This window comes from Erithacus rubecula, assembly GCF_903797595.1.
Source record: "Erithacus rubecula genome assembly, chromosome: 11".
NCBI classification, from domain to species: domain Eukaryota; kingdom Metazoa; phylum Chordata; class Aves; order Passeriformes; family Muscicapidae; genus Erithacus; species Erithacus rubecula.
Genome location: NC_136663.1, coordinates 1,339,782 through 1,357,489, shown reverse-complemented (window position 1 = coordinate 1,357,489; position 17,708 = coordinate 1,339,782). Strand labels below are relative to the sequence as shown.

Here is a 17,708-nt window from a genome sequence, read left to right as displayed (position 1 = left end):
TTTTTATCACCACAGACCTGAGAACCAGGAGAAATAATCCCAAAAGCAGCTTCCCAAGGGGATGCTGATGGAGGAGCTCCAGTGAGGCACATCCAGAGGTGGGGCTCAGTTTTCTCTCTCCTGATGTGACAATTCCTTCCAGCTTTGCTGCAGAAATACTCCTGTATTTTATTGATTTCCTGCACTTAGATGGATGATGGGCAGATTTCTGTGGAAGTTTATCCAGGCTAAATTCAGATGTTCAGACTAAATTTTTATTATTTGCAAGTCCCACCTGACCAAAGGGAACTCCATGGGCTGGGAACAGCCACAGCCCAGAACCAGGTGGGTGAGAATTCCATCATTTGGTAACCCACCCCTGACTGTCACAGCCCTGAGCCTCAGTTTCCCATTTACCTCCCAGCCCCCACCTGGCTCTATACAATATTTTGGATTGGGAGGGGTTCAATGATGTTTCATGGGCTGCCAGGTGTTCTGCACCTGAGGAATTCCCTCAAAAAAAAAAAAAAAAAAAAAGGAAATGCCCCTGGCTTTGCTGCCCTGCCCATCTCAGCACTGAGCCTGGAGAGAACCAGGGCAGGACAGCCATGGTTATCCAGGAATGGAGACAGGACAGAACATCCCTGGTTATCCAGGAATGGAGACAGGACAGAACATCCCTGGTTATCCAGGAATGGAGACAGGACAGAACATCCCTGGTTATCCAGGAATGGAGACAGGATAGAACATCCCTGGTTATCCAGGAATGGAGACAGGACAGAACATCCCTGGTTATCCAGGTGGAACAGGACAGAAATCTCTGGTTATTCAGAGGAATCAGGGCAGGAAACTCCTGATTATCCAGGTGGAACAGGATAGAACATTTCTGGCTATTCAGGGGAACCAGGACAGAACATCCCTGGTTATCCAGGAATTGACACAGGATAGAACATTCCTGGTTATCCAGGTGGAACCAGACAAGATACTTCTGGTTATTCAGGTGGAACAGGTCAGAAATCTCTGGTTATTCAGGGGAACCAGAGCAGAACATTCTTGATTATCCAAGTGGAACAGGACAGAACATTTCTGGTTATTCAGGGGAACCAGGACAGAACATTTCTGGTTATTCAGGTGGAACAGGACAGAACATTTCTGGTTATTCAGGGGAATTAGGACAGGACATTTCTGGTAATCCAGGGGAACCAGGGCAGAACATTCCTGGTTATCCAGGTGGAACAGGACAGGAAATTCCTGAATATCCAGGTGGAACAGTAGATAGAACATCCCTGGTTCTCCAGGTGGAACAGGATAGAACATTTCTGGTTATTCAGGGGAATTAGGACAGGACACTCCTCGTTATCCAGGTGGAACAGGATGGAACACTCCTGGCTCTCCAGGAATGGATACAGGAATGGTGGAACAGGATGGACACTCCTGGCTCTCCAGGAATGGATACAGGATGAACACTCCTGGCTCTCCAGGAATGGATACAGGAATGGTGGAACAGGATGGAACATTCCTGGTTATCCAGATGGAACAGGACAGAACATTCCTGGTTTTCCAAGTGGAACAGGTTAGAATATCCCTGGTTATCCAGGTGTAACAGGATAGAACATTTCTGGTTATTCAGGGGAATTAGGACAGGACACTCCTCGTTATCCAGGTGGAACAGGATGGAACATTTCTGGTTATTCAGGGGAATTTCCTCGTTATCCAGGTGGAACAGGATGGAACATTTCTGGTTCTCCAGGAATGGATACAGGAATGGTGGAACAGGATGAACACTCCTGGCTCTCCAGGTGGAACAGGATGGACACTCCTGGCTCTCCAGGAATGGATACAGGAAGAACACTCCTGGTTCTCCAGGTGGAACAGGATGGACACTCCTGGCTCTCCAGGTGGAACAGGATGAACACTCCTGGCTCTCCAGGAATGGATACAGGATGAACACTCCTGGCTCTCCAGGTGGAACAGGATGAACACTCCTGGCTCTCCAGGAATGGATACAGGATGAACACTCCTGGTTCTCCAGGTGGAACAGGATGAACACTCCTGGCTCTCCAGGTGGAACAGGATGAACACTCCTGGCTCTCCAGGAATGGATACAGGATGAACACTCCTGGCTCTCCAGGTGGAACAGGATGGACACTCCTGGCTCTCCAGCTGACCCCTCCTGCCTGCACAGCTCCCCAGTCTCCAGGGCTGGGGCAGGAGCTGTCAGCACACGGGGCTCCCCATCAGCCGCTCCTGGCGCAGAGCCACCAGCCTCTGGAACCACCTCAGCTCTGCCTCTGCCTTCTCCAGGAACAGCTGCAGGACAGCAGGACACACTCAGCTTGGGGTCACCTCCTGAGCACCCACCAGTGCCCAGGGGGAACAGACAGAGGGCATCCAAAAACAGCAATAAAAACAGAGATTTCAATGAATCCTGGAATAGTTTGGCTTGGGAGGGTCTTAAAGTGATAATTATTGGAAAGGCAAAGCTCAGTTATTCATGGGTATGTCCTGATCTCTGCTCTCTGCCCATTCTGCAGAATTCACACTCAGTTTTTCAAGGCATTTTTAAATTGCTAATTCTCAAAAAAACCTTTTATTTCCAACTCAAGCTCTCCCAAAGGGATTTGCTCAAGTTTAGCCACAAGGATTTAAAATTATCTCAAGTCTGGCCCATGTTTAGAACTTTGCAAAAATAGGCAAATTCTGATTTTTCACCAGGTTTCAAATTACAGAAACCAATTTGTCCTGAATTTTTATTTCTCTTCAATTCCCCAGTGATTATACCATTCCCCAGTGATTACAACATTAATTCCCCAATGTCAATAATTATATTTTTTTGCTATAAAATTAATTTATAGCTCCCAAACTCCTGGTGAAGTCCCTGAGGGATTGTTCTGCTGTGTCCCTTTGGTGCACAGCCCTGCTCTCAAGCTAAAGAAAAAAAAAAAAAATTAAAAAATGGGATAAACACTCACATTTGGATGTGCTAAGGAATTGTCATCCTGGTATTTGATGGCAGTGGGGATGTTGGCAGCTGGAGGATCTTTCTCTTTTTCTGCCTCAGTGGTTGCTGCTCCCACATTCCCAGGCTCCTGCTGGAGCTCAGCAGGTTCTGTTGACTGGAAAAGAAACAAACACACAAAACTGGATGTGTTTTATCCCCCAAAAGTTCCCAAATGGGGCCAAAGAAAAGTTAAAATCAAAAGTATTTTAACCCATCCCTGAAAGGATGTTCATGGAAAGATTTCTCAGCAGGACAAAGGATATGAAGTGACAAAAATAAAAATAAAAATAAAAGTTATAGGGAGAGAAGTTGAAAAATGCAGCACTGGGATTTTGAATTATTGCCTGAAGAAACTTATTGGGGATTTCTGGAAAGACAAAAAATTCCACATTCAAGGGGAAACCCCCAGAGATAATTCCAATTTCTAAAAGGAAAACATCCCAAACCCTGCAGGAGCTGGTGGCCAAAATTCAGGGAAATTCTGGGGTCTGGATGTGTCCTGTGAAAAGCTGATTGAAAACCAAACTGCTTCTAGCCAGGGAATAAATACAGATATAAAGTCTGGCTTTACTTAAGCAGGACTAAAATCATCTCCACTTGAACTACAAAGTCAATGGATGAGAATTTTGGGATTTTAATTCTTCTGCTTCTCCTAAAATAAAAAATCTGCAAACAGGTGATTTCCTCAACAGTGCAGCCTCCACCTGGCTCTGAGGGGAGAATGCAGCAAGAAAGGGACTGAAAATGTGACTTTATGGAAGGGAAATTCAACTTTTGGGGGAAAAAAAATGCACCTTTTGGAAGAAAAATGTCCCTTTTGAAAAGAAAATGGCACTTTTGAAAGAAAAATGGCACTTTTTTTGGAAGGAAAATGTCTCTTTTTTGAAGGAAAAATGTCACTTTTTGGAGAGATAATACACATTTTGGAAGGAAAATATCTTTTTATGAAAGGAAAATATCCTATGTTGGAAATAAAATTTCCCTTCCCTTTTGGAAGGGAAATGTCCCTTTTTGAAAGGAAAATGCACCTTTTTGGAAGAAAAATGTCACTTTTTGGAAAGAAAAAAAGTCCACTTTGAAAGGAAAATGTCACTTTTGGAAGGAAAAAGTCCATTTTTGAAAGGAAAAAAACACCTTTTTGAAAGGAAAACATCCCTTTTTGAAAGGAAAATGCACCTTTTGGCAATGAAAAAGTCCCTTTTTGGCAATGAAATTTTACCTTTTTGACTTCTTTGCTGGACCTGAAGGTCTGAGGGATGAAGGTGTCACTCTCAATGGCTTCAATTTCCTTCACTCTCTTCACCTGGTCCAGGAGGGTGGCCTGGTCTGCACAGGGAGGTGACATTGATGGGATGGATTGATTGATTGATGGGATTGATTGATTGATTGATTGATTGATGGGATTAGTGAAATCCTGACAGCCAGGACCTGCCCCAGCCACACCTGAAGGAGATTTTGGGACACAAAAATGCCCAAAATGTTCTTTGACAAGGGAAAACTCTGAGTAAAAATACCAGCAGGGAGGGTGGGGACATTGGAAATGCTGCCCTAAGGATTTGTGGGGTCAGTGGGGAGGGGAAGAGCTCAGAGACCTGCCAGGACCCAAAGGGGCTCCAGGAGAGGGACTGGGACAGGGATGGAGGGACTGGGACAGGGATGGAGAAGGGCAGGGCTGGGTGGGATTTTGGGAATTGGGAATTCCCAGATTTGCTGTGGGTCCCTGGCAGTGTCCCTGCCCTGTCCCTGGGTGGGATTTAAGGTCCTTCCATCCCCAACCATAAATTCCATAATTTTAAACTGACAAAAGCTGCACTACAGCAAAGTCCATAAATGCAACTGCAAGATTGATTTTGGGGGGGGATTTGGAAAGGAAAAAAAAGAATTTTCTACATTTAAACTTGTGTTTGCAAGTTCTGCTGCCTTGGTGCTGAAATGTTTAAAAGAGATTCCCAAGGATTTTTGGGATAAATCAAAAACCCCAATGCCTGTTGAGGGGAGGGAATCAGAATTCACTGAGGGTTGGGATAAACCTGGTAAATAAAAGACCCTGATTAAAGAAGACAGGGATGGAAAGGCAGGAAAAGCAGATTTCAAACCCACAAAATCCCACCCAGACCCTGCACAAACTGATGGGAATGACAAACCAGGAAAGGGGCAAAAATCCCTCAGTGCTGCCAATGACATCAGTGACATTAAGAGGGAAAATGGACTGGGGGAGGCAGAGCCCATTAGGGCAGGGGGGCTTGACAGGCACATTATTGGGAGATAAAACCACTTCCAGCTGTTGTTTGTCAGCTGTCAGGGCCAGGGATTTGTATTTCATAGGAAAATCAAAAATAATGGAGTCAGAAAGCTCCGAGGCTTCAGACAAAAAAAAAAAAAAATCAATATTAACTCAGTGCACAGTGAGTCCTTTTACCCTGTCAGGGTGGAAAAAAGGGAACTAAATCTTGGATTAGGGCTGGGTTTTAATAAAAAGGTGATTCCAGCAGCAGGAACAATTTCCATCCCTGTCACCTTGGCAGGGGGAGGTTCCCAGTTTAACTGGGATCAGCACATCCTTCAGGGATAATCCAAATTCTCTGTTTCCATCTATTGCTGCCCTCCCTTACTGAATGCACACAGCTCTGGGGCTGGAAATTCCTATGGAATTTATCAGCAAGAATCTGGAATGTCACTTGAGAACTTCTTTTGATGCCACCTCAAAACCCTACACACACAATAATTAGAAACAGCAGAGAATCAGATAAAAGAAACAGAGAATTCTATGATTCGACAAATCAGGTGAAAAAAAAAAAAACTTCCCTGTAAGCTCAGCACAAAATATTTTCATTTTTTTTCCTTAAAGACAAAATTTATTCCCCTAAGAGTTTTAAAATCACTGAAATAGAAGCATTAAATGACCAATAACATCTTGTGAATGATCCATTAAGCAAAAACATGTTTTAAATATTTCTTGGATAATCTTTGAGTGCAAATTTTTATGGATTCATTGCTTATCCATAATCCTGACCATGAACATGAATTTAAAGAGATTTTTTCAAGCAGGTCTAACTCCAGAATCAAAGCAATGACAATAAACCTCAAATATTCACCAGAATCTGGTTTTTTTCCTATTTTACTAATTAGATTTAAGGGGTTAATTTAATTTTAAAATATAACACATTTTACATAAAAAGCTTTGAAATACAGAAAAAAAGCTGCTATTTTTTCTTGCTCTTTTGAGTTGAGGATTAAAAGAAAGAAATACCCCCAGATCCCAGGCTAAACAAACAGCTACAGCAGAAAATATTTCCCCTTTGATCCCATTTTATTTGGGGTTATTGGAAGTGATATTTTTATCCAGCTGTGTGTTTTCCAACAGAACTGGGTTTTCACACATCCCATGGTTTTTAATTGATCCCAGTTTTACTCAAGCTGCACAAACTGACAAATGAAAAGAAAAACAAAGTTTTCCCTGGATAATTTGAAGTGATGACACAAAAAGCAGTGGGAAATCCTGGATTCTGCACTAGGCAGAAGAGAAAAGGAGGAAAGTCCAGCAGGACAGTGGGACCAGGTGGCTGTGCCACCTCTGGACTGCAGCTCTGGTTTTCTGGGAATGTTCCTGCCTCAAACCCTTTCTGTTTGAGAGGAGAGGATCAAACCTGATCCCATAGTCTGATCCTCTTCCCAGCCCCAGGGCTGGAATTCCAGGGTCAGTGGGAGCTGCCTGGAAATCCTTCCTGGAGATCATCACTGGAAATCATCCCTGGAAAACCACCCTTGGAGATCATCCCTAGAAAAACTCCCTGGAGATCCCCCTGGAAATCATCCCTGGAAAACATCCCTGGAAATCCTCCCTGGAAATCATCCCTGGAAAACATCCCTGGGGATTATTCCTGGAGATCATCCCTGGAAATCATCCCTAGAAAACCTCCCTGGAAAACTCCCATTTCTGGAGATTCCCCCTGGAAATTCTCCCTGGAGATCCTCCTGGAGAACTTCCCTGAAAAACCATCTCTGGAGATCACCCCTGGAAAACTTCGCTGGGGATCATCCCTGGGGATTCCCCCTGGAAAACTTCCCTGAAAGATCAACCCTGGAGATAATCCCTAGAAATCCTCCCTAGAAAAACTCCCAGGGAGAGTTTCCTGGAGTTTCCCCCTGGAAATGCTCCTGGAGCCGCTCCAGAGGTGAGCCCTCCCAACAAGCCGAGCAGAGCCGGGGGCTGATCCCAGGAATTGCCGCTCGGAGCTCAGCGCTGCCGCTGCCAGGGGGAGCGGGGCTGTCCCGGGAGATCCCCGGAGATTCCCGGGACATTCCCGGGACATCGCCCGGCATCTCCCGCGGCTGCTCCCGCCGTTAGAGGGAGGCACCGCCTCACTCATCAGCGCCGGAGCCGCGGGGCCGAGCCCGAGGATGCTGCGAGCGCAGCACCCTGCCAGGACCCACCCATTGCTGCCAGGACCCACCCATTGCTGCCAGGACCCACCTATCCGCCCTGCCAGGACCCACCCATTGCTGCCAGGACCCACCCATTGCTGCCAGGACCCACCCATTGCTGCCAGGACCCACCTATCTACCCTGCCAGGACCCACCCATTGCTGCCAGGACCCACCTATCCGCCCTGCTAGGACCCACCTATCCACCCTGCCAGGACCCACCTATCCACCCTGCCAGGACCCACCCATTGCTGCCAGGACCCATCTATCCATTCCTGCCAGGACCCACCTATCTACCCTGCCAGGACCCATCCATTCCTGCCAGGACCCACCCATCCATCCCTGCAGGATCCACCCACCCATTCCTGCCAGGATCTATCCATCCTTGCAGGACCCATCCATCCCTGCCAGGACCCATCCATTCATCCTGCCAGGACCCATCCATTCCTGACAGGACCCACCCATCCATCCATCCATCCATCCATCCATCCATCCATCCATCCATCCATCCATCCATCCATCCATCCATCCATCCATCCATCCATCATCCATCCACCCATCCATCATCCATCCACCCATCCATCCATCATCCATCCATCATCCATCCATCATCCATCCATCCATCCACCCATCCATCCATCCATCCCTTCCAGGACCCATCCACCCCTGCCAGGACCCATCCCAGATTTCGGGCTCCAGGACAGTTTCCCATTCCCACTCCCATCCCCTGAGCTCCAGCAGAGTTCCCCACTCTTTCCCAGCTGTTGGGATTTCCAGGGAAGGAACTTTTCCCAGCCAGAGTCACAGAACAACAAATAAACTCCAAAAAGAGAAAAATTAGCCTGTTCATTTCTCTGCTCCCAACTTCACTGCAAGCACTTGAAAATTACAATTAAATTGAGAAAATTAGCAAGTTGGGAGTACCCCAGTAATTATTTACTACAAGGAACACACAAGATTTACAACTAAAAAATGCAAATTAACGAGAAAAACTTCTCCAGACTTGTTTTAAAATCCTGTCAAAGTGAGGTTATCATTAAAATGTATTAAAAATCACATTTTGTGAACACTGTGGTACTTACAGACAGTACCTAAGTTTGCTATTTTGATACATTATAGTGATAATAACCTCATTTTTATAGGATTTTAAACAAGTCTGGACACCAAAAAAACTGGGAGCATTAGATATAAACCACAGCAGAAAACAGGAGGGGAAGTTCAGCAAGCGAGCTGTGAATTTAAGAACTTTAAATTGAAGAAAACACAGTTTAAAGAACACTGAATTTAAGAATTTGGAATTTCAGAAGGTGAAATTTCTCTGTGCAGGTCCCCTTCAGCACTGCCCTCGTCTCAGCCCTGCTTGTTCCTGCACCCCCTTTTTGGGGTTTTTTTGGGTTTTTTTTTTGAGCTCAGCCAGCAGAGGGGTGGGGACAGCCCTGGCTCAGTAAATTTTCTGGATTTGTGGCCAGCCCAGGTTTGTCACTGCTGTGCTCCTTCCTGGGCACACAAAGCCAGGGCTGTAATTCAATGCTCAATTTACCCTTGTCTCAGTGGAGATTTCTCCCCGCTAATTGATAGAAATTAAGCCATTAATCAAGGCACCAGCCATCATTCAACCCGGGGAAGATGAATCCAAACTTTCATCATAACCACCTTCCCCATTTTAGTGTTCATTAGCATTAATTTTTAATGCAATTATGCTCTTCTTTTACGCTGAGCTCATAAATTACTGCTCTTTTGTTGCTCGCTGGCCTTGTAAAATCCAAGGTAATGCTTTGTGCTCTGATCTTAAAGGCAATTACTGCCTGCTTCTATCTTTTCCAGAGCCCTATCCCAAATAACCTCTGTGCTGGAGGTGCAGACTCACCACTGGGGATCCCACAGCAGAACAATCTGTCCACGCTGACACAGGCAGAGCAAGAATTCCTGCTTTGGCTGCTGGATCCAACAGCAGAGAAATGACAGGAAAATGGGATTGTACAATGGATACAGGGAAAAAATGGTGTGGGACAGCAGAGCTGCAGCTTGGAGGCTCTGCAGCTTTTCCAGGGATCACTTTGTGTCGTCACTCCAAGAAGTGCTGCTGGCACGTGCACAGTGCTCCTCCCTCCCCTGGCACTGTGTGGTGACCTGTCTTGGGCTGGTGTGGCCAGAAATGTGGATTCTGTCCCCATCTGTTACAGTGTGGCAGTGATCCTGATCTCCTGGCACATATTATCTGCTCATGGGCATCTTCAAGCCAGCTGGGCAATCATCTTTATCTTCCCACAGCCCATCCTCCCTCCAGGAGATATCTCCTGTTCATGGGTCAGGTGTTAAAAACCAGGTGGGGCAATCATCTTTACCTTTCCCATGACCCACCTTTCATCCAGGAGGTATCACCTGCTAATGGGCCATTGTTAAAAACTGGGTGTGGCAGTGAATCTTATCCCTATGGGAGATATCTCCTGTTAATGGGCCATTGTTAAAAACTGGGTGTGGCAGTGAATCTTATCCCTGTGGGAGATATCTCCTGTTAATGGGCCATTGTTAAACCAGCTGGGCAATCATCTTTATCTTCCCACAGCCCATCCTCCCTCCAGGAGATATCTCCTGTTCATGGCCAGTGAGTCCCAGTGCATGACTGATAAAATTCCATCATCCCACTGGGAGATGCTCCAGCCAGGGCAGGAGCCAAGCCTTTCCTACCCAGAGAAAAACTGAGATTTTGGACACCAAGGCACCTTCTTTCCACTGGATTCCAGAGGAAAGCCAGACCCTTCCACATCATCCCTGGAGCTTCAGAGGAAACTGCACCTTCTCCAGGAGCACTGCTCCAGCTGAGCCACATCTGCCCCTGCAGGAGGATGCAGCACCATGGAATGGGACTGTGCCACCACCCTGACTGACTGACTGTGCCAGCTTGGATTCTGACTCTGGCAGGGTTTGGGATTGTTCTGTGTAATACTGCATTTCTATTTTAATTTACTAGTAAAGAACTGTTATTCCTATTCCCATATCTTTGCCTGAGAGCCCCTTAATTTCAAAATTATAATAATTTGGAGGGAGGGGGTTTACATTCTCCATTTCAAAGAGAAGCTTCTGCCTTTATTGGCAGATACCTGTCCTCCAAACCAGGACATGACCCCACAGAGTCCTCCCAAGGGATCCTGTGCTCTGTGGGGCCCTGAGTCAGGAATTTCCAGCCCTTTATTCCCACTCCAAGCACTGACCCCAAGAACCCCAGCAGGGAAAAGGCACAGCAGCCCCAACCACCTCGGGCTGCCCCCAAACACCTTGGGCTGGTAGCTGAGAAAAGGAAAATGCACATTAGGAAATGTTGCTTGGTTCAAATTATTTTTCTGTTTCTTTCTCAGCCTTTAGCTGGGATATGGAGTAAAGTCACTCACTTCAGCTAAAGGTCTGCCCAGCACCAATAAAATACCATCCACCTCTAAATTCCCAATTTATCCAGGCCTTAGCCAGACTGAAAAGGACAATTCCCAGTGAAGCCTCATGCTCATCCCATAAATTCCCAGAAACACAGCCCTCTGGAGGTACCTGTGCAATGGGCAGATCCACAATTTTTATCCTCACTTTTATCAAAATAAAATCCTCACACCAGGGACTGTGGTTTGAGCAAATGGATCTGGAATTTTGTTCCATACACCACTATTTATTTTCCCCATATAGCCCTGGTTATTTCCCATACATTCCTGTCTATTTTCCCCATATACCCCTATTTATTTCCCTATACATCCACATTATTTTTCCCCATACACTCCTATTTATTTTCCTCACATACCCCAATTTATTCCCATACATCCCTGTCTATTTTCCCCATACACCCCTATTTTTTGTCCCATATATCCCCATTTATTTCCCATATATCCCTATTAATTTTCCCCATATACCCCTGCTTATTTCCCATATATTCCTGTTCATTTTCCCCATACATCCTGTTCATTTCCCATTAATCCATGCTCATTATCCCCATATAGCCCTGTTTATTTGCCATCCATCCCTGTTCATTTTCCCCATATACCCCTGTTTATTTCCCATATATCCATGTTTATTTTCCCTACACACCCCTATTTTCCCCATAAGCCCCTGTTTATTTCCCATACACCACTGTTTATCAGCCCTTTAGAAACAGCTTTTCAATTCATAGCCATAAATTTGTGTTTCAACTGACTGGAGTCCAATAACCAATTCCATGATGGTTTTTACAACCCCATTCCCTTAAGTGACTTCTCCTTTAGCACAAATAAATGCCAGGGAGATGACAGGGGAACACACAACATTAATGAAGTACAGAAATCTGATTTGTTTCTCATCTTGAAATTTGAACACTATTTCAAGACTTTGAATTTGTAAAAATAAATCATAAATTTCTCTGTTTGGGAGATCATAAATTTTTCTGTTTCACTTGTAGAACAGTAAAACTTTAATGACACCAAGCTGTGATTGCTAAAATAAAATCACTCAAATATCAGCTTCAAATATACTTTGATTTTTTTTTTTAAATATTCATGGAATGGTTTGGGTGGGAAAAAACTTAAAGATCATTTAATTCCCACCCCTGCCATGGCAGGGACACCTCCCACTGTCCCAGGCTGCTCTAAACCACAATGTCCAACCTTGGGCACTCCAGGGATTTAGGGGCAGCCACAGCAAATCTGGTAATTCCTAATTCCCACCCAATATCCCACCCATCCCTGCCCTCTGGCAGTGGGAATTCATTCCCTGTGTCCTGTCCCTCCATCCTTGTCCCCAAATCCCTCTCCAGCTCTCCTGGAGCCCCTTTAGGTCCTGGCAGGTCTCTGAGCTCTCCCTGGATCTTTCTCCTCTCCAGGGGAACATTCCCAGCTCTCCCACCTGGACTTTGGGATCAGGGGCTCTTCAGGGAAAGCAGGGAAGCAAAAGAGACAAGTCTGGAATACAAAGGGACAGGAGAGGATGGGCAGGCACAAAGCAGGGTGAAAATTAAGGGAGGTGTTTGGAAGTGATTATTAATTACAACAGCTTTAATAAAAAGCCAGGAATTGATTCCTGCAGCAGCCACTATCCATGGGGGGCATCCATCCAATTCCCAATTCCCTTTCCCTCAGCTCTGGACACACAGAGTGGCCAAGACCCCAAATTCCAGTCACCCTTCCCATCTCTCATTATCATCACGTGCCTGCTCTTCCTGACAAGCCACACTCTGCCACTGCACCAAAACTTGGCATTTTTGATTTTCTCCTTGATCCCTTCCTGCCCCCTTTTCAATCCCAACCCAGCAATCTACAGATGAAACAGAGATAAAAGGAGATGACAGTGTGTGCCAGATGCTGGGGCAGCCTCCTGGGAGCAGCAGCACAGCACCAGGTGTTGGTGTCAGCCTGGTGAAGTGACACTGGCACACCAGGGACAGCCAGGGAGGGGCTCCAAACCTGCCACTGCTGAGGCAAAAATCAGCAATACTGGAAATTCCAGCTTGGAGGAGGCTGAAAAAAATAATCTGTGTCTTCATAGAAAGGTATTATCTGTATTAAACAATTTGGGGGGGTTAAACAGATTGAGTTTGGTCTTTGCCACCACAATGAACTGCAGGAAAATTTACTGAAGATAAATGAGGAGCTCAGGCAGTAACTGATGAACTTAAGGGCATCCCAATCTAGGGTTGAGTAAAGCACTTTAACTTATTACAGACTGACCTCACCCCAGCAAATCTTCTCCTGGCACGTCCAAGCTGTGGTTTAATATCCATTACACCCAGGGAAAGGCTTTTAACTCCCTCCAAAGGAAGTGGGAAGGGAAATCAGTGGGCTGGGGTGTCCTGGGTTGGACTCTCAATCCCTGAGGGTCTCTGCCAGCTCAGGATATTCTGTGGTGGACATGGATGAGATTCTTCTTGGCCAACAGGTTAAAGTTGAATATTTTTTTTAAAAAATAAAAGTTTTAATTTGGGTTTATAGAGTTTATAATGAATTGATTTTCTAAAAGTCGAATCTTTCAGGTTTCTAACTTCCATTATCCCTCCATCAGTCAAAATCACAGGACCATGGAATGGTTTGGAGGGACCTGAAGATTTCAATTTCAGAGTCACCCCAGCAGCACAGAGAGCTCAGTAAAACCCAGGAATGACCCTCAGGGATGGGGTTTATTCCCTATTTAAGGACCAGCTGCCTCCCAGGCACATCCCCACCCTCCTTTGCATCTCTCCCTCCTCCCCTGCCCACGTGGGTCTCATTTCCAAGCCCATTTCCAAATGATATTTCCCAAGCATGTGCCACACGACTTGTTCATATAAATGGAACAAATTAAACTGTCTCCACAGATATCCCCCTGCATTTGTAGCCCTGATTCCTCTCCCTCACACGTGGCCACGACACCGAATTATCTCCCTGCAGAGGTTGACCTCAGGATATTGGATTCTGCCACGGAGCTCTGAGGGACTAAACCAAGGGAAACACTTAATCACCCCTGCCTCTGCAAGGGGGGGGGGGGAAAATCAACTTTAAATTTGCCCTGATGAAAAATCAATAAACCAGTAATTGCTTGGCTTATCACGGAGTGGAGGGGAGAGGAGCGAAGATTCCAGTGGAGTTTTAGGGATCACTAAGGCAGAAAAGGGAAAGATCTGGGAGGGATAATTAAATCTACTCGTGCTGATTTGCTGCCAAATTTATTTCCCCTGAGTATATCAAAATGTAGGAGTGTTTACTGAGGAGGGGCAGAATGAATCAATTCAGCACTGGGCACTGGAAATGCAAATTCTGGGATGAAGGCACCAGGAAATGCAAATTGCAGGATGAAGGCAGCAGGAAATGCAAATCCTGAGATAAAGGTGATGGGAAATGCAAATTCTGGGATAAAGCAACCAGGAAATGCAAATTCTGGGATAAAGGAACCAGGAAATGTAAATTCCAGGATAAAGGCAGCAGGAAATGCAAATTCTGAGATAAAGGAACCAGGAAATGCAAATTCCTGGATAAAGGCAATGGGAAATGCAAATTCTGGGATAAAGGAACCAGGAAATGCAAATTGCAGGATGAAGGCAGCAGGAAATGCAAATTTCAGGATAAAGGAACTGGGAAATGCAAATCCCAGGATGAAGGAACTGGTTTCACACCCATCCCACCCTGCACCACCCTCCCACCCATCCACTATGCAATGACTGATTGCCAAAATCCATCTTTTCTATTCTGCTGTAGTTTAGAACTTCTCTTCCTGGTTTTCTGATGCATCCCCAGCTCCTCCTCCCCACACGTGGCCCTGCCATGATTTATTTAAAACTCAATATTTAAAAATATTATTATTCATGGTAGATTAAGAGAAGCAAGCCCAAAACCTCTCCAATATCATCCAATGTGTTCCAATTTTTTTCTTTTTTTGTTTTTTTTTTCCATTTTTCCTCTTGTCCACTTCACCTATTTGGAATCTTGCTGGAGTAAAAACCAGTTTGGTGGCAAAATCCCCTTGGGATTTTGTCACTTTTCAGGAAGACCCAAAGCAAGTAAACAAAAACCAAACTATGAAAATCCAATCTCTGAAAATACTCCTGGAAAAACAGTGATTTTTTTTGCTAATAGACCTAATTTCATGCAGCAAATTAGCATAGCTCCAATGGAAGTGCAAATGTAATCAAACTGAAAAATTCAAATGAGGTAGGGAGCAGCTTTTTTCTTTCTTTCTTTGCTTTTTAGTCACTTAAAAAAAAAAAAAATCAGCATTTTGCTGTGTGTCCTTCACCAGGCTGGAGGGACTGTGGCAATTAAAACATTTAAACCAGCACAAGCCCCCAGTCTCTAATCTGGAGCTGGGGTCAGCTGTCTGTAAATTCTAATTTGTCCTCAATTTTTTATTCATGCTGGGGAAATGCTGCATATTTAACAGGAAACCAGCAGGAAGGGGCAGCACTGGCCTGGCAGGTCAAATAATTTGATTTCTGAGCAGATTACATGGAACATCCAAGGTCTAATCTCACACCTGATTTGGCAATAAAATGACAATAAAAGGAATGTTAAGACAGCCTTGCTATGGGGTGGGCAATAACCAGTTTTTATGAGTTGGGAAAGGATTGGTTTATTTGTAGAATTATTTTTATTGCAGCTCCTGGGCTGTCTAGGGAGGCTGGAATTGCCTTTTGGTGGGTTCTAGTTAGGGAAATGAAATAAGGAATATTACAGAAATAAAAATTATTTTAAAATTGTAATTTAGATTTTTTAAAAAAAAAAGATTTAATTTAATATGGTTCCAAAATCCAGGCAGCTCAGGGCACCCAATTCCATCATCAGCCCAGGCAGGAAAATTCCACTGGAGCTTGGACACTTCAAAAATAATAATTTCTGACTTCCTGAGTGTTAGTTTGTTATGAAAGAAAAGAGAATTCCTCACCTTCTTCCTTTCTCCTCTTGGCTTCTTCTTCACTTCTCTCCTTGGCTTTCAAGGCTTCATCTGCTTTAGCTAAAAAGAATGAACAAGAGTTGGAATTAATTCAATTAGCCTATCAAATCATGGAAAGGTTTGGGTTGGAAGGTCATTAAATCCCACCCAGTGCCACCATGGATTGCTCCCAATGTCCTGGGACACTCTCAAAAAATGGGCTGGAAACAACTTTATTGCCAAAAAATATTTCCTGGGCTTTCAACCCAACTTCACGTTCCTTTCTGCAGCCCCTCGTGCATGGCAGATCACAACCTGGTTCTTCATTTATTCCATTTAAAGTAATTCCCACAGCTGAAGAATGGCAGAAATGGGATCATGGAGTCAATATTAAAGGCAACATTAATTCAACACAAATTCCCATGTTCATTTTGTGTTGAGCAAAGCCCTTAAGATATTTTAAAGAGGTTTTCCTTCTCTAAACCCCAATTTCCCCAGCCCAGCTGCCCCCAGACTGAACCACAGCAACCCAAAGGTGGCACATTCATAAAGTGTCAGATTTGCTGCCACAGTGAGGAATCCATCAGAGCTATTTTGAGGATAAAACAGAAACAAAACAATATTTCTGCAGACTCTGTTCAGAGTGGGAGTCAGCCAGGACTTGATTAGGCAATACACAATTTTCTCTTCACTCCAAATCACAGCAGCAGCACTTAATCCATGTTCCAACAATCTTCTTTAAAAAGAATCTTTTTCCCTCTAGAAACCTCTTCCCTTATTACTTAATTATCTACCAGTTGCTCAACTGCAGGGGTTTTCAAACACTTTCCTACAGATGTTAAAGAAGATTAAAAATATACAGCACAGTAACAAGGGACTATCAATATACTCTGTAAATTAATTAAATTTCTGTTCTAGCACATCATTTATTCCAAAGCATTAATGTCTCAAAGGAGCCATTCTCTTTTATTGCCATCTCAGTGCCTGATGAGTGAACTAAGTGAGAATAAGTCTCTAATAACATTATATTTGATGAAATATTAAGTTTTCAAAAGTATCATCAGGCCAGAAAGAAAAGAACCAACAAGGACCAGGCCTGCTCAGGGAGGAAAATCACCATAAACTGTGGTCTGGATGGTCAGAGCTGAGTCAGGTTTGCAAATATTTAATCCCAGCAGCTCCTGAATTAAGCAGTAATTTATGAAAATCAAATTCAGCTCAGGAGGGGTGAAGAGGTCGTTGCTTTTTGGAGTCCACCTTAAAATGCACAACCTGAGCAGGGTGTTACAAAGGGATCCAGCGACTGCACAGACAGCTACTTCCATCCCTTTTATACATATTTAGACAACATTTAAAACCATCAAATATTAAAACTTTTCTGCCACTGCAGATCGTTACAAGAATCTATTAAATCCCATAATAAAACCAAACCACGAGTAACTCTAAAGACTTTTACTTCATTTACACTTTATTCTCCTTGGTAAGAGGACAGGGATAATAGAAATTCCATTTCAATTCAATTTGGGTGATATGTGTAATTGTAGATCTACCCCTTGAGTCATGTAAAATGCTCAGCTTATGTTTCTCTCAAATTATCCCTCTCCCATTCCCATCCTGCTCCTTACAACTGTCTTCAATATGTATTAGCAGAGCTCATTAGGCTGGAATTTAATAATGCAAACATCAGGTGGATTTCAAGACCCTCCATTATCAGCACAAGATGGATTGCTCATATAGCTCGTGGGCCAACTGGGCACAATTTAGATTCAATAAACTACCAGGCCTAAATTGGATTTATCTATTCCACTGAGCTACTTTGTTCTTCCTGCCCGATTTGTTGCTGCACAGGAACAATTCATTGTTTATCTCAGTGGCAAAAAAGATATTAAAGCACACAGGAAAGGTGGTGCTGGGCAATGAATAAATTTTTAGCTTGTCTTTGTTAAGCTGGAATC

General features: G+C 44.3%; 1 protein-coding gene and 1 long non-coding RNA gene across 6 annotated transcripts in view; one reads left to right on the top strand and one right to left on the bottom strand.

Annotated features, from left to right (window-relative positions):
• Positions 1–616: 616 nt before the first annotated feature.
• LOC306806713 lies at positions 617–1,670 on the top strand. 4 transcript variants are annotated; one of them, XR_013775540.1, is made up of 3 exons: positions 617–779; positions 911–1,242; positions 1,461–1,670. It is a non-coding gene; the product is annotated as an uncharacterized lncRNA (long non-coding RNA). The 4 variants fall into 4 exon arrangements; XR_013775541.1 differs by having other exon boundaries at positions 878–1,242; XR_013775542.1 differs by having other exon boundaries at positions 845–1,242.
• A 508-nt stretch (positions 1,671–2,178) lies between these two features.
• The window catches only part of RSRC1 (arginine and serine rich coiled-coil 1), a 96,264-nt gene continuing 80,734 nt past the window's right edge, over positions 2,179–17,708 (bottom strand). For both annotated transcript variants that reach the window (XM_079315159.1, XM_079315160.1), the window contains exons 7-10: positions 15,766–15,834; positions 4,200–4,306; positions 2,952–3,095; positions 2,179–2,289 (exon numbers count right to left, since the gene is read on the bottom strand). In XM_079315159.1, coding sequence (XP_079171285.1) covers positions 2,197–2,289; positions 2,952–3,095; positions 4,200–4,306; positions 15,766–15,834 — 413 coding nt within the window. In that variant the 3' untranslated portion in view covers positions 2,179–2,196. The remainder of the gene's footprint in view (positions 2,290–2,951; positions 3,096–4,199; positions 4,307–15,765; positions 15,835–17,708) is intronic.